The following is a 13,435-nucleotide window of genomic DNA, read 5'->3' on the forward strand; positions in this document are numbered from 1 at the left end:
CTCAACAAAATATTAGCAATTTGAATCCAACAATGTATAAAAAGAATTATACACCATGACCAAGTGGGATTTATTCCAAGGGTATGCAAGGGTGACTCAACACTGGAAAATTAATTAATGTAATCCACCACATCAACAGACAAAAGAAAAGAAAAATCACATGATCCTATTAATAGATGCAGAAAAACCATTTGGCAAAATCCAACATCCATTCATGATAAAAACGGTCAGTAAACTAGGAACAGAGGGAAACTTCCTCAACTTGATAAAGAACACCTACAAAAACCTACAGCTAACCTCACTCTTGGTGGTGAGAAACGTGAAGCTTTCCTGCTAAAATCAGGAACAAGGCAAAGACGTCCACTCTCACCACTGCTTTTCAACATCATACTGCAAGTCTCAGCAAATGCAATAAGACAAGAAAAGAAATAAAAGGTATACAGATTGGGAAGGAATAAATAAAACTGTCCTTGTTCACAGATGACATGATCCTCTACGTAGAAAATCCCAAAGAATCAACTGGGAAGAAAAAACAAAACTCCAGGAGCTAAGAAGTGATTATGGCAAGGTTGCAAAATACAAGGTGTTATGGGTCACACTGTGTCCCCCAATGCCTGGGACCGCTGAATGTGCCCTTATTTGGAAATAGGGTCTTTTTTTTTTCTTGCTGGGAAAGATTTGCTCTGAGCTAACATCTGTTGCCAATCTCCCTCTCTTGTTTTTTTCCTCCCCAAAGCCACAGTACATAGTTGTATATTGTAGTTGTGAATCCTTCTAGTTCTTTTATGTGAGCCATCGCCACAGCACAGCTACTGACAGATGAGTGGTGTGGTTCCATGCCTGGGAACTGAACCTGGGCCGCTGAAGCAGAGCGTGCCAAACTTTAACCACTAGGCCATCAGGGCTGGCTCTGGAAAAACGGTCTTTACAGAGGTAATCAAGTCAACATGAGGACATTCTGGTGGGCCCTAATCTACTATGACTGGTATCTTATAAAAATGGGAAATTGGAGACAGAAATACACATGCATAAAGGGAAGATTCTGTGAAAAGACACAGAGAGGGGCTGGCCCCGTGGCCCAGTGGTTAAGTTCGTGCGCTCCGCTGCAGGCGGCCCAGTGTTTCATTGGTTCGAATCCTGGGCGCGGACATGGCACTGCTCATCAAATCACGCTGAGGCGGCGTCCAACATGCCACAACTAGAAGGACCCACAATGAAGAATATACAACTATGTACTGGGGGGCTTTGGGGAGACAAAGGAAAAAAATAAAATCTTTAAAAAAAAAAAAAAGACACAGAGAGAAGATAGCCACATGAAGATAGAAGATTAAAAGGAGGCATCTACAAGGCAAGGAACACCAAAGACTGCCAGCAAACTACAAGCAGCGAGGAGTCATGGAATGGATTCTCCCTCAAGGCCTCCAGAAGAAACAACCCAACCCTGTCGACACCTTGACTTCAGACTTCCAACCTTAAGAACTGTGAGACATTTCTGTTACGTTAAGCTGCCCAGTTTGTGGTACTTTCCTCCATCAGCCCTAGGAAACTAATACACAAGGTGAGTAGACAAAAGTCAAATGCTTTCTTATATACCAGCAATGAGTAATTTGAAATTAAAATCTCAATTAAATTTGAAATTAAAAAACAGTAACATTTACATGAGCATCAAAAAATGACATAGTAAGGTATAAATCTAAAAAAACACATACAAGACCTATATGAGGAAAACTACAAACCTCTGATAAATGAAATCAAAGAACTAAACGAATGGGGAGATGGTCCATGTTCATATACAGGAAGATTCAATAGTGTCAAGATATCAGTTCCTCCCAATACAATGTGTAGGTGCAAAGCAATCCCAACCAAAATCCCAGTAAGGTATTTTGTGGATACTGTCAAATTGACTCTAAAGTTTATATGGAGAGACAGAAGACCTAATATTGGCAACTCAATACCGAAAGAGAAGAACAAAGTCAGAGGACTGGCACCATCGACGCATGACCTCATATAAAGAAAGGGGCTGGGAAGCTCTGTGGGGCCTCTTTTATAAGAGCACCAACCCCACTCATGAGGGCTCTACCTTCATGATCTCATCACCTTCCAAAGGCCCTATCTCCTAACACCATCACATCGGGGGTTACAATTTCAACATATGAATTTTGGGGGGCAAGAAAACTTTCAGAACATTGCACATGGTAGCAGGTGCAGCTGTCTACACAGCAATTAGTGTGGTCCGAAATGGGGAAGTAAGGGGGCGGGGGCTCCAGGGGAGGCATCTGAGGAAATAGGAGAGCCCAAGGATTTAGAACTGATCTTGAGACATTAGAGCAGAAGTTGGCAAGTATGGTCCATAGGTCAAGTCTGGCCCACTGCTTATTTTTATGAAGTTTTACTGGAACACAGTCATTCGTTTAGGTATTGCCTATGGCTACACAGATACAGTTCATAAATTGAGCAGAGATCATATGGCCTACAGAGCTAAAAATATTGCCTCTCCAGCCCTTTAAAAAAAAAAGTTGGCCAACTCCTACATTAGAGGAATTTACAGATGAGTTAAGGCATATAATGCGAGAAAAAGATAACTATTTAAAGCTTCAGACAAAACAAAATAGTGTACAAGAAGAGTACATAATTGTAGCACATTACAAGCAATGTAAACACAGTTTATTGACTTTTGCCCTTTATAATCAACCCATACACACAGCACAAAGACTCTTTATGGTTTCAGAACACATTTAAATGCCATCAACCCTGACAACCTAAGCTTAAACTTAAAGACGCAGATGGCAGGAGACAGGAGGACAGGAGGTGGCGTGGAAGTGGTGCACAGGCAGGCACATGCTCCCACGGCCCAACCAGAGCCGAGCCAGGAGCACTGGCCACAGGGCACTGGGAGGAGACTGCAGGAGGAGCATATCCCCCGAGCTGTCACCACGGGGAGGGGAAAGAAGGGCCATGGCAGCAGTCAGATCACACCCACAAACGGCACTGTGGTTGTACCATTGGGAGATGAGATAGCAGCTCCGTCAGAAGCTGGAAGCAGGGAGAATCACAGAGGTGGCTGCCACTGAGCAGTGGGCCAAGGAGTGGGACAAGGGACTGCTGTTTCTCATCACAAATCCTTGTGCTATTTGATTTTACATGTATTACTGTAATAAACATCTTAAATATTAAAAATAGCTTGCAGAAGATGTGGACACCAGGAAGAGAGAAACTCAGTGCCACCACCTCCTTGAGCCCCAGGTGGCGTCGGTGCCTGTCCCTCCCTCTTCTCTTGTGTGTGTGCCCTTTAGGTGGCCATCAGCACCCAAAGTAGTTTACATCCTTTAGTCAAGCATTCTATCAACAGGCAAGTCTGAACAACCTCTCTCAAAGTTCAGACAGCACTTTTGCTCATACCTTCCGATGCTGGAAACATCTAGGAAGCTCTGCTTTGAGCTGAGTGACTCCTCCGAAGCAAAATGCAGCCAGGATGCTTTCCGCTCGCTCTCTCGCACAGGGCGATCGTCTAGGGAGAAAATGCCACAGAGGAACGAGCAAGCAACAGGCCCCTACACCCAATCCCGCAGGTGCACCTTCCAGCATCCCTGGAGCACACACCTTCCCCTTGGGAGGCAGCAAGGGCGCCCCCGTCACCTGCCCTGCTGCACACTGCACATGAACAGGACTGACATTGCTTGTTCTAGGAGCTTCCACCCCTTGGGGCTGACACTGCCACAGCATCTCCCCAGAAGCACTAGGGAGACCCAGTAAAGGAATGCCGGGCTCTGGTGGCTCCACATGGTCTCCCAGAGATGCTGAGCGACGGTTCTAAGAGGGCCGGCCTGCTCGTACAAAGCTCACCCCCTGACACTGCTCTGGAGGCAGGCTGCTGCCGCAGAAGAAGAAACACACACGCGAGTTCACACACAAGCACATCCTTCTCATCTCCTTTCTTTTAGCGCACACACTGGGTGCTGGATGAGGTTCTCAAACCACACAGAGCACATCTGAGGAGTCTCCACAGATGAGAATCCTGGACATGTGAAAGACAGAGGATGTCCCAGCTGTGTGTTTATGCCTGGGGTGTGCATCCTCAGATCTTCAGGAACACAGACGAGAAGCTTACACTGTCCCCATATGTGAGCCCTGGGCCTCGGACGGCCTCAACAACTCCTGCTCCTTCCCCAGTAAATGCCTGAAGTGGGATGATTCCCCAACGCTAGAAGTCAGTGCACTGGAACTTGCAACACATTTTACCACAGAATTACTGTTATAAATGGTGGTTAACTTCTGAAGCTGCCTCCAAAAAGAGTATTCAACCTATGGCACACCCCAAAAAGTACATGCACTCATGCGTCACTTAACAATGGGGACACGTTCTGAGAAACACGTGGTTAGGCAATTTCACCGTTGTGCGAACATCACAGAGTGACTCACACAAACCTAGACGGTACAGCCTACTATAGCCCAGGCTGTATGGTACTAATCTTATGGGACTACTATCGTCTACGCGGTCCATCGTTGATGTGACATTGTTATAGGGCGCAAGACTATATTACAATAAGAAATGAGTAAAAGAGGAATAGCAACAATAAACACTTTCAAAGCAGAAAAACAAAGCAGTTGTGAAAATCATACAGACAGAGAAGTGCCTCTGCATGTGGGACACCCCCAGGAGCTCCTCCTTGAGACACAACCACCTTCTAATCCTGCTCTGTCGTCTGCTCGGTGACCCTGGGCCATCTTACACCGTCTGGGATCTCCTGACCTCTGTTGTTCCCACTTCCCCCAAACACAGCAGCTGCTCTCACAGCCTGGACACTCCTTTGTGTAACACCACACAAGTCTATTCACTGGGCCGTGACTTCCTTTTGAGTCAGTTCTAAATCCCTACTCTAAAAACATTTCTCTTCACTGTTCCACTATAAATTCAAACTCAACATGGCTAAAATCAAATGCAAACTCACATACTCCCCAAAACTAAGCCTTCTCCTGACTTTGCAACATTCTCCCAGACCGCACAACCCCTAGACCCATATGGGGTGCCCCCTTTGTTCCCTGACCCTGCTTCCACCCCACAGCCCTTCCCAGGCCAACCCCAACACCTCCTCACTGTCCTCCTCCACAATCCTCCAGGGCCTTCCAGTTACTCACTGGAACCCAGGGCTGAGCTCCAAGCTGGCTGGGCACCCTGCTGGGAGGCCCTTCGGAGAGTTCCATGACTCCTGCAATGACCTTGATTTTCGAGTACGTTCCTTTTGCATGTCTGAAAATACCTTTCACATGTGGAAAGACTCTCATATCCCTTCTCTATACAAGCACTATAAGATTCTGAATCTAAAACTTTTATGACAAAGGGAAAGTAATGATTTAAGACTGATGACTGCAAAAATTCCCCATAAGGACTGAAATGCCTCCAAAAAAGAACCAAAGTCAACTGTTTAACAGTCAAAAATAAGTTGGAACACAGGCATTTATTCATGCCAAATATCTAAAATTTAAAATTAAACATGAAAATTCTAAGTAGGTTTGAAACTAAAGAGTGCTTTTGGGGGTCAGTCATAATACTCACAGCCCACGCCCGTGCCCAGGCCCACTGGTGTGGCCCAGCAGAGCAGCCAGGCTGCCCAGAGCCACGGCCCACCGGCGCAGGGGCACCAGGAGGGAAGCCAACACACACACACGGCTGAGGTGTTCATGTGAGAATCTGCTGGCAGCTGAGACGCAGAACATGAGGTTTCTGTAGATCCCGAGAGGACAGTGGCTGTGCTTTGCTCACAGGTCAGCTTGTACCACACGGACGCTGGTGATAAGCGCTGCCACGATCTGGGACTCACTCTGGTTTTGTTAGGCTAGCGCCCAAGAGACGGAGACACCCCTGACTGCCCCCTCGCCTTGCCAGGCAGCGAACGGGCCCTCAGGATTGAGGACACACAGGGATCGCCAGAGACACAGAAGGACCACTATCTTTCAACCAGACAGTCCTGCACCACCACTCCTCGGCTCTCATCACCCCCTCAACAGGAGGAGAGAGGGTATGAGAGCCCAAGCCCTCTCCTTCTCCTCACTCCACAGTCAGCCTGCCCTCGGGCCTAAGCTCCAGCTCCCTCCCCTGGAAGCAAAACACAGGGGAGCACTGGCAGTGCCACTAGCCACATGCTCATGGCAAAAACAACTCCTGGTAGTCAGTGAAGCAGGTGGGAAGGTGCCACTGTGGCTTCCTCAAGTGCAACCCTCCCACCTGGGCATGTCCAGTGCGCAGCCTTGAAGCTCTGCCTGCGAGCCTGTCAGAAATTCATTTCTTTTAGGGACACAGACTACTAAGCCAAGCTGGTGGCTGCACCCACCCACAGAACCTGTCTCCCTCCTGTCACCTGGAAGAGGGTGAGGCACAATGAACTTTTCATCCTATATCCTTCCAGGTGGATGCGAAACTAGGTAGAGTCCAGCTGTCTACCTGAGCCTGAGGTGACGCCCAGGAGACCTTGGAAGGAAACAGCGCACCAGAAGTTCAGGAATGCACCCAAGTCAACAGCTAGAAAGTGGAGAGCCAGAAAGTGACCAAGCAGCGTGGCCCACACCTTGCTCCTGGCCTCCCTGGCAGTTATCTGTGCCCACAGGGATCCATGCCACCTTCCCAGGCAGTTCCCCTACAAGACCCATCCTGCGAGACACAGCGTCTCACACCATCAGAGTAGAAAATCAACTTCCCTTTTCAGAGAAACCAACAGCATGACTGCTCTGGGAGCACAAACACCCTTACGGCTCCACTAAGCGAGCACGGCCAAGGCGCCTACCCAGTTGCCTGAGCTTCGGGAGCATGTGCACAACAAAGAGGCGGTAATCAGACTCATTCTTCACCACAGGGTTCAGCCGGAAGTCCACATCCAAGAGTTCAGGCAAGCAGTGAAGCCGGAACACTTCAGCTAGCGAGGAGACGCAGTTGTAGTAGAGACTGAGGCTCTCCAGCGCAGTGAGGTACTCAATGCCCTGTGCAGAGGACAAAACGCCCATTAGTTCACACTGTCAGAAATAAACACACAGTAAAATGGGGCATCAACAGGAACCGACCACCCAAATTAACACACGCACTTGCAACGAACAGGTGCCGTTATCAGGAACAGCGTGCAGATAAAACGGGTTCTACAGAGGAGGTTCTCTGTCTTCACACATGGTGAAGTGACTGTGCAGGGAAGTTTGAAACGCCATGTTTCCAACAGTCGTAAAAGTACTGAGGACCGCTGATGGCTACTGAGTTCTCGTCATGCGCCAAGCTAAGGGACTGACACAATTTCATTCAATCTGCACACACCCTATAGGGCAAGAACTATTATTGCTGCCATTTTACAGATTTGAAAATTGAGTCTTGAGGAGGTTGAGAGATGAGTCAGCCCCGAAAACAGCCTGGACTGAAACTCAAAAGGGACTCTGAGCAGACCCCTAACCCCCACGTCAGGGATACTGGGAGCATCATGTTACAGGGCAGTGAAGCCCAGCCTCTCTTTCAAGGTAAGAAGCCCCTCTCTATATCAAGCCATGAGCAGTGTTTACACAACCTTCCCACCTGCCATCACCTGAGTCATGTCCCAGTCACTCACTAGGAGCGAGCACCTGCACATCAAGCACACTGCAGCGAGCACCACACTCAGGTGCTGCCACACAAGGGCCCAAGGCCACCAAGAGTCAGGCTGCAAACAGACTCGAGTACAGAAAGTGGGAGAGGAAACACAGCTGACAGAGGTCTGGAGAGTGATGGGCACCGTCCTCGGGTGCCGCCATGCAAGAGCTGAGGCCACCAAGAGTCAGGCCGCAAACAGATTCAAGTACAGAAAGTGGGAGAGGAAACACAGCTGACAAGAGGGACGCAGAGCAATGGCCATGCACATGTTAGTCATTTTGGCCTTGTTTTATTGCCTTTGAAGATACAACCATCTTCATCAGAGAGCTATGACTTTTGGTTGTCAAAGTAATTTAAAGATGCAAAGTGATGTGTAAGAAATCCAGCTTACAGTAAACACAAGAAAAATACCACCACACTTATAATCATTGTTACATGTACTGTTTACAATTATTATAAGCATAGTTATAAAACAGATTGCATTTTTTACTATAAATCTACTTTCCACTGCTGTGGATAGCAATAAATTTTCTTTTAAGAAACAAATCTAAAACTTACCTCTAGACTAACCAGCGAGTTGCGTGACAGATCTAAAGATTTTAGACCTGTTAAACTCATCAAAGAATTTCCTAGGTGAGTAATCTTTTCTTGGTAAGTCCCAGGAATAGATAATGATCGAAGTTCAGCTAAGAATAGAAAATTATGAGATTTTTAACCTTTGGTTTTATTCAAAATAAATTATTCTGATAAAAGCAAGATATAAACTCACAATCTGAAAAAGCCACAAAAATAATGCAACTCACTCAAAGTTTGAACATCAATATTAAAGAACAAGAATTGCATTTAAAGTTTTAGCTTATGTTTACCTTCAAAATTTCTCCAAGCCCACGCCCTGGCCCCACTCCCACTGCTTCTCCCTCCAAAACTCTCTCTCACCAGAAATACCCTCCTAACTGGGCGTCCACGTCCACTCCTGGCTGCTCATCCCCAGCATCTAAGCAGCCTCCATGCAGGGATCACAACACGAAACCTGCGAGTTAGCAACCGACCGCTCCACGCCATTACACGTGAGAGCTGACCACGTGCCTGTGCGCCATGTGCCTCTGCAGGGCACCCAGTAAGCAGCCACAAATAAGCGTCACCACAAAAGCGGGTTTCTGCCATCCAAAGACAGGCTGGGCCTGGACACACCAACACTTTCCCAGGAATATTTATGTTTTAAGACACGTCTTGATTAAATTTAAAATCGGGCTTTCAGTTCCAGACAAGACAGAGTAGACACATTTCACCCTACTCCTCCCCACTTACTGTACCTAAAAGCCCTGCACAACAATAAAGGAAACCAGCACCAGACGACTCTGAAGGGCGAGGAACAGAAGGCCAACTGCCTAGGGACCTTGAGAAAACAGCTAGGCCGTGAGTGCCCTGGGTTGGCTTTGGGGTTTTCTGTTTGTTTCGTCTCCTATACATCCCAATCTGAGGGCAAAAGAAGCTGGCAACCCAGAAACAGCAACGGACACTGACCAGAAAATAAGGGTAAACCTGCTGCCCATGGTCCAAGGACCAGGAGGGGAGTCTTGCAGAACAGAGCAACAGTGGCCCCACTCCAGCCCAACACCAAGGAAAAAGCACACTTCGTACACCTGCATTGTGCAGTGGCCAGCACCAGGACCCTGTGAGTGGACCCTGACTACTCACAGGGTACTGGCCTGGCTGTCACGAGGTGCTGCCCTTCCCCTCCCGGCCCACAGAGGTCTGCAGTGGCTATGTGTGTGACAGGAGCCCAGCAACCACCTCAGCAGCAAAGCAGCACCCCGTGAGTGCCAGTGATAAGCAATGAGATTTAAATAGGAAACAGAGTCCTACAATACCCAAAACGTCCACAATACAATAAAAAATAACCAAGAACTAGGAAAACTTCATTTGAATGAGGAAAAAAAATCAACAGATACCAACACTGAGATGACAGAAGTCAGAATTATCTAACAAGAATTTTAAAGCAACAGTTATAAAAATACTTCAATGAGCAGTTATAAACACTCTTGAAACAAATGAATAAATAGGAAGTCTTGGCAAAGAAACAGAAGATATAAAAAAGAAACAAGCAGAAATTTAAGAAATGAAAAATACAATAACTGAAACAAAAAACAAATCTCAGGAGCAGCTCAATAACAGAATGGAAATGACACAGGGAAAAATTTTAAAAAGAATTAACGTAAAGAGAGACTGATCAAAATTATCTTATCTGACCAAGAGAGAGAAAACAGAGTTAAAAAGAAATGAACAGTGCCCCAGGGACCTGTGGAAGAAGAAAAGGAGATCTAACATTCACATCATTGGGGTCCCGGTGGAGTTCCAATCACAGTTCCAAGAAGAGAAAGACAGAATGGCTAAAAACAAAAAATCTTAAAAATTAAAGAAACACTGGCTGACAGCATCCCAAATCTGGCAAAAGACATAATTTTGGCAAAAGACATTCAAGAAGTTGAGAAATCCCTAAACAGAATAAAAGTAAAAAATGCCATGCCCAAACATAAGACTGCAACTACTGAAAACTAAAGACAATGAGAGAATCTTGAAAGCAACCAGGGAGAAAAGGCATTACCCACAGGGAAAAACGACTCACATGGCAGAGGATTACTCTTGAGAAGACACAGAGGCCTGAAGGAAGTAGTGTCGCAGACATCAAGTGATTTAAGAAAAGAAATTTCAACCCAGAAGTCTATATCTACCGAAAACATCCTTCAAGACTGAAAGCAAAATAAAGACACAGACCTTCCTCAACTTATGATGTGGTTCCAGCCCAATTAACCCATCGCAGGTTGAAAATAGCAAAGCCAGAAGTGTATGTAACAGACCTAAACTAGCAAACATCATAGCTTAGCCTCGCCTACTTTAAGCACGCTCACGACACTCACACTCGGCTACAGGTGGTCAGAATCATCTAACACCAAGCCTATTCTATAACACAGTGCTGAACACCTCATGTAATTTATTGAATACTCTACTGAAAGTGAACAACAAAATAGTTGTATGGGTACAGAATGGCTGTAGGTGTATCGGCTGTTTACCCTCATGACGCGTGGCTGATGGGAGCTGCAGCTCACTGCTGCCAGCATCACGAGCGGGGGCCATCCCACACAGCACCGGCCTGGGAAAAGATCACAATTCAACATTCGAAGTACCATTTCTAGTGAATGAGTATTGCCTTCACACTTTCATAAACTGAAAATCTGTAAGTTGAACTATCGTAAGTCAGGGACCATCTGTATTCTCAAATGAAGAAACACTAAGACAATATGTCACCAGCAACACCTGCCTTAAGATAACTGCTAAAGAAAGCTTTTCAACCATAAAAGAAAAAATAAAAGAAGGAAACCAGGAACATCTGGAATGAGTGGAGAATAACAGAACAGGTAAACATGTGGGTAAATATGTTTCCTCTTGAGTTATTTAAAATGTTAGAGGACTCTGAAAATCCTATCATTCATGTAGTTCTCAAGGTATGCAGAGGAGACATCTCAAACAACTAAATTATGAAGGGGGAGGATAATGAAACCTCTACTTTACCTGAAGGAGGAAAACATCCACATAAGTAGACTGTGCTACATTATATAAATACACCACGATTTGTAGAGCAACCACTGGAAAACCCATACAGACATATGCTCATAAATACAATAAACAAATCAAAATGAAACACTAAAAAATACTCAAGTAAACCACAGGAAGCCAGGAAAAAGGAAACAAAAGGAGAAATAACAAAGGGAACAAATAGAAAACAAATGATAAAATAGCACATATCTACTGTATCAATAATTACATTAAATGTAAATGGTCTAAATACACTATAAAAGAGAAAGATTGGCAGGGTGGATAAAAATAATGGACAACCACACACCGTCTACAAGAAACTCACGTCACACATGATACAGGTGGGTTAAAAGATTAAACAGTGAACCGATGGGAAAAGATATGCTCTGCAAACACCAGCCAAAAGAAAGCTGGAGGGGTGACACTAACATCAGATAAAGCGGACAGCTCAAGAAAGACAATTATCAGGGACAAAAACGAACACTACACATGCTACAAGGATCACCCCAACAAAAGGACATAAAAATCCTAAATAAGTATGCACCAAACAGCACACCTTCAAAACACACGAAGTGAAAAGAGAAACAAACAAATCCACAATTAGAGTCACGTGTTCAATACCCCTCTCCCAGTAACTAACAGAATCACTAGACAGAAAATCAGCAAGGATACAGTAGAATGGAACGACATCACCAGCCAATAGGATCTAACTGACAATTACATAATTCCACTCAACAACAGAGTGCACCTTCTCTTCACGTGCATTTGGGACATTCACCAATATAGACCCGATCATGAGCCATAAAAGAAACCTCAACAAATTTTAAAAACTAAAATCATACAGATTATGTTCTCTGACCATAATGAAATCACCCTAGAATTGATAAAAGAAAGAGAAAAAAACAAGGAAAATCTCCAAACACATGAAAATGAAAAAAACACACTCCTAAACAATCCATAGGTCAAAGAGGAATCTCAAGGGAAATAAAAGAAATACATTGAACTGAATGAAAATGAAAACACAACAACAAAACTTGTGGCTGCAGCTAAAGCTGTGCTTAGAGGGAAATTCGTAGCACTAAAATATTTATATCAGAAAATTTAAGTCTCAAATCAATGATCTAAATCTTTACCTCAGGAATCTAGAAAACAAAGAGTAAAATAAATGCTAAGTAAGCAGAAGGAAGGAAATAATAAAGGACAGAATCAATGAAAAATGAAGCATAAAAACAATAGAGGAAAACCTATCAAACCAAAAACTGGCCCTCTGAAAAGATTAATAAAATTCATAGACCTCGAGCAACACTAAAAAGAGAGAGAAGACAAAAATGGCCAACAGCAGGCATGGAAGAAGGGTATCACTACAGACCCCACACACTCACAGGCCAATAAAGGAATACCACGAGCAGCTCTGTACACACAACTTCAACAACTTAGCTGAAATCAATCAACGTCACAGAACCCCACACAACCACAACTCCCCCAAGATGAAACATGACAGGAATAGTTCCATAGCTACTACAGAAGCTGAGTTTTTAGTTTAAAAGCTTCACATACAGAAGTCTCCAGGACCACACGGTTTCACCGGAAAATTCCATCAAACAATAATTAGCACCAGTTCTACACAACCTCTTGTAGACAAAGAGGAGGAGGCCACACTTCCCAACCCATCTTACGAGCCCAGCACCAGCCTGACGCCAACCAGGCAAAACGGGACAGAGACAACCGCAGCAACCAAGCCCTCCGAGCAAGATCCGGAAGTCCTCCGCGGACGGCGGACCCAGGCCAGGAACCCAGGGAAGGCTCGCCCCGCCAAGGCGAGCGCCGGCCTCCAGGACGAGGCCGCCCCAGGACCCGGGGCTGTGGGCGCGGACCTGCCCGCGGCCCGCACACCAGACACACGACCGCACAGACGTCAGCTCAGCCGCAAAACAGCGGCCAAGCGGCCCACCTTCGCCATCCTCCCAATTAGGGCCGAGCGCGGCAGCAACCGCTCAGCAGCCCGGGCCGCGGGGGCTGCGGAGGGCGGGCGGGCGGTCTCCCCGCCCCTCCCCTGCTCTGCGGCCCACTCCCTCCCCTTCCAGGCCCCATACCCTCCCCTCCCCCTCTCCCCCCCACCCCTCCCCACCCCCCCCCACCCCTCCCCACCCCTCCCCACCCCTCCTCACCCCACAACGGCCCGGCCCCTCCCCACAGCCTCCCAACGGCCCGCCCCCTCCCCACCCCACAACGGCCCGGTCC

At 46.2% G+C, this 13,435-nt stretch overlaps 1 protein-coding gene across 3 annotated transcripts in view; it reads right to left on the bottom strand.

The window, feature by feature from the left end:
- Nucleotides 1-13,435, bottom strand: part of CEP72 (centrosomal protein 72) — a 46,484-nt gene that overhangs the window by 27,247 nt on the left and 5,802 nt on the right. For all 3 annotated transcript variants that reach the window (XM_046670842.1, XM_046670840.1, XM_046670841.1), the window contains exons 2-4: nt 8,159-8,286; nt 6,780-6,972; nt 3,400-3,508 (exon numbers count right to left, since the gene is read on the bottom strand). In XM_046670842.1, the coding sequence (XP_046526798.1) occupies nt 3,400-3,508; nt 6,780-6,972; nt 8,159-8,218 (362 nt within the window). In that variant the 5' untranslated portion in view covers nt 8,219-8,286. The remainder of the gene's footprint in view (nt 1-3,399; nt 3,509-6,779; nt 6,973-8,158; nt 8,287-13,435) is intronic.

Source organism: Equus quagga, chromosome 9 (genome assembly GCF_021613505.1).
Source record: "Equus quagga isolate Etosha38 chromosome 9, UCLA_HA_Equagga_1.0, whole genome shotgun sequence".
Classification (NCBI taxonomy): domain Eukaryota; kingdom Metazoa; phylum Chordata; class Mammalia; order Perissodactyla; family Equidae; genus Equus; species Equus quagga.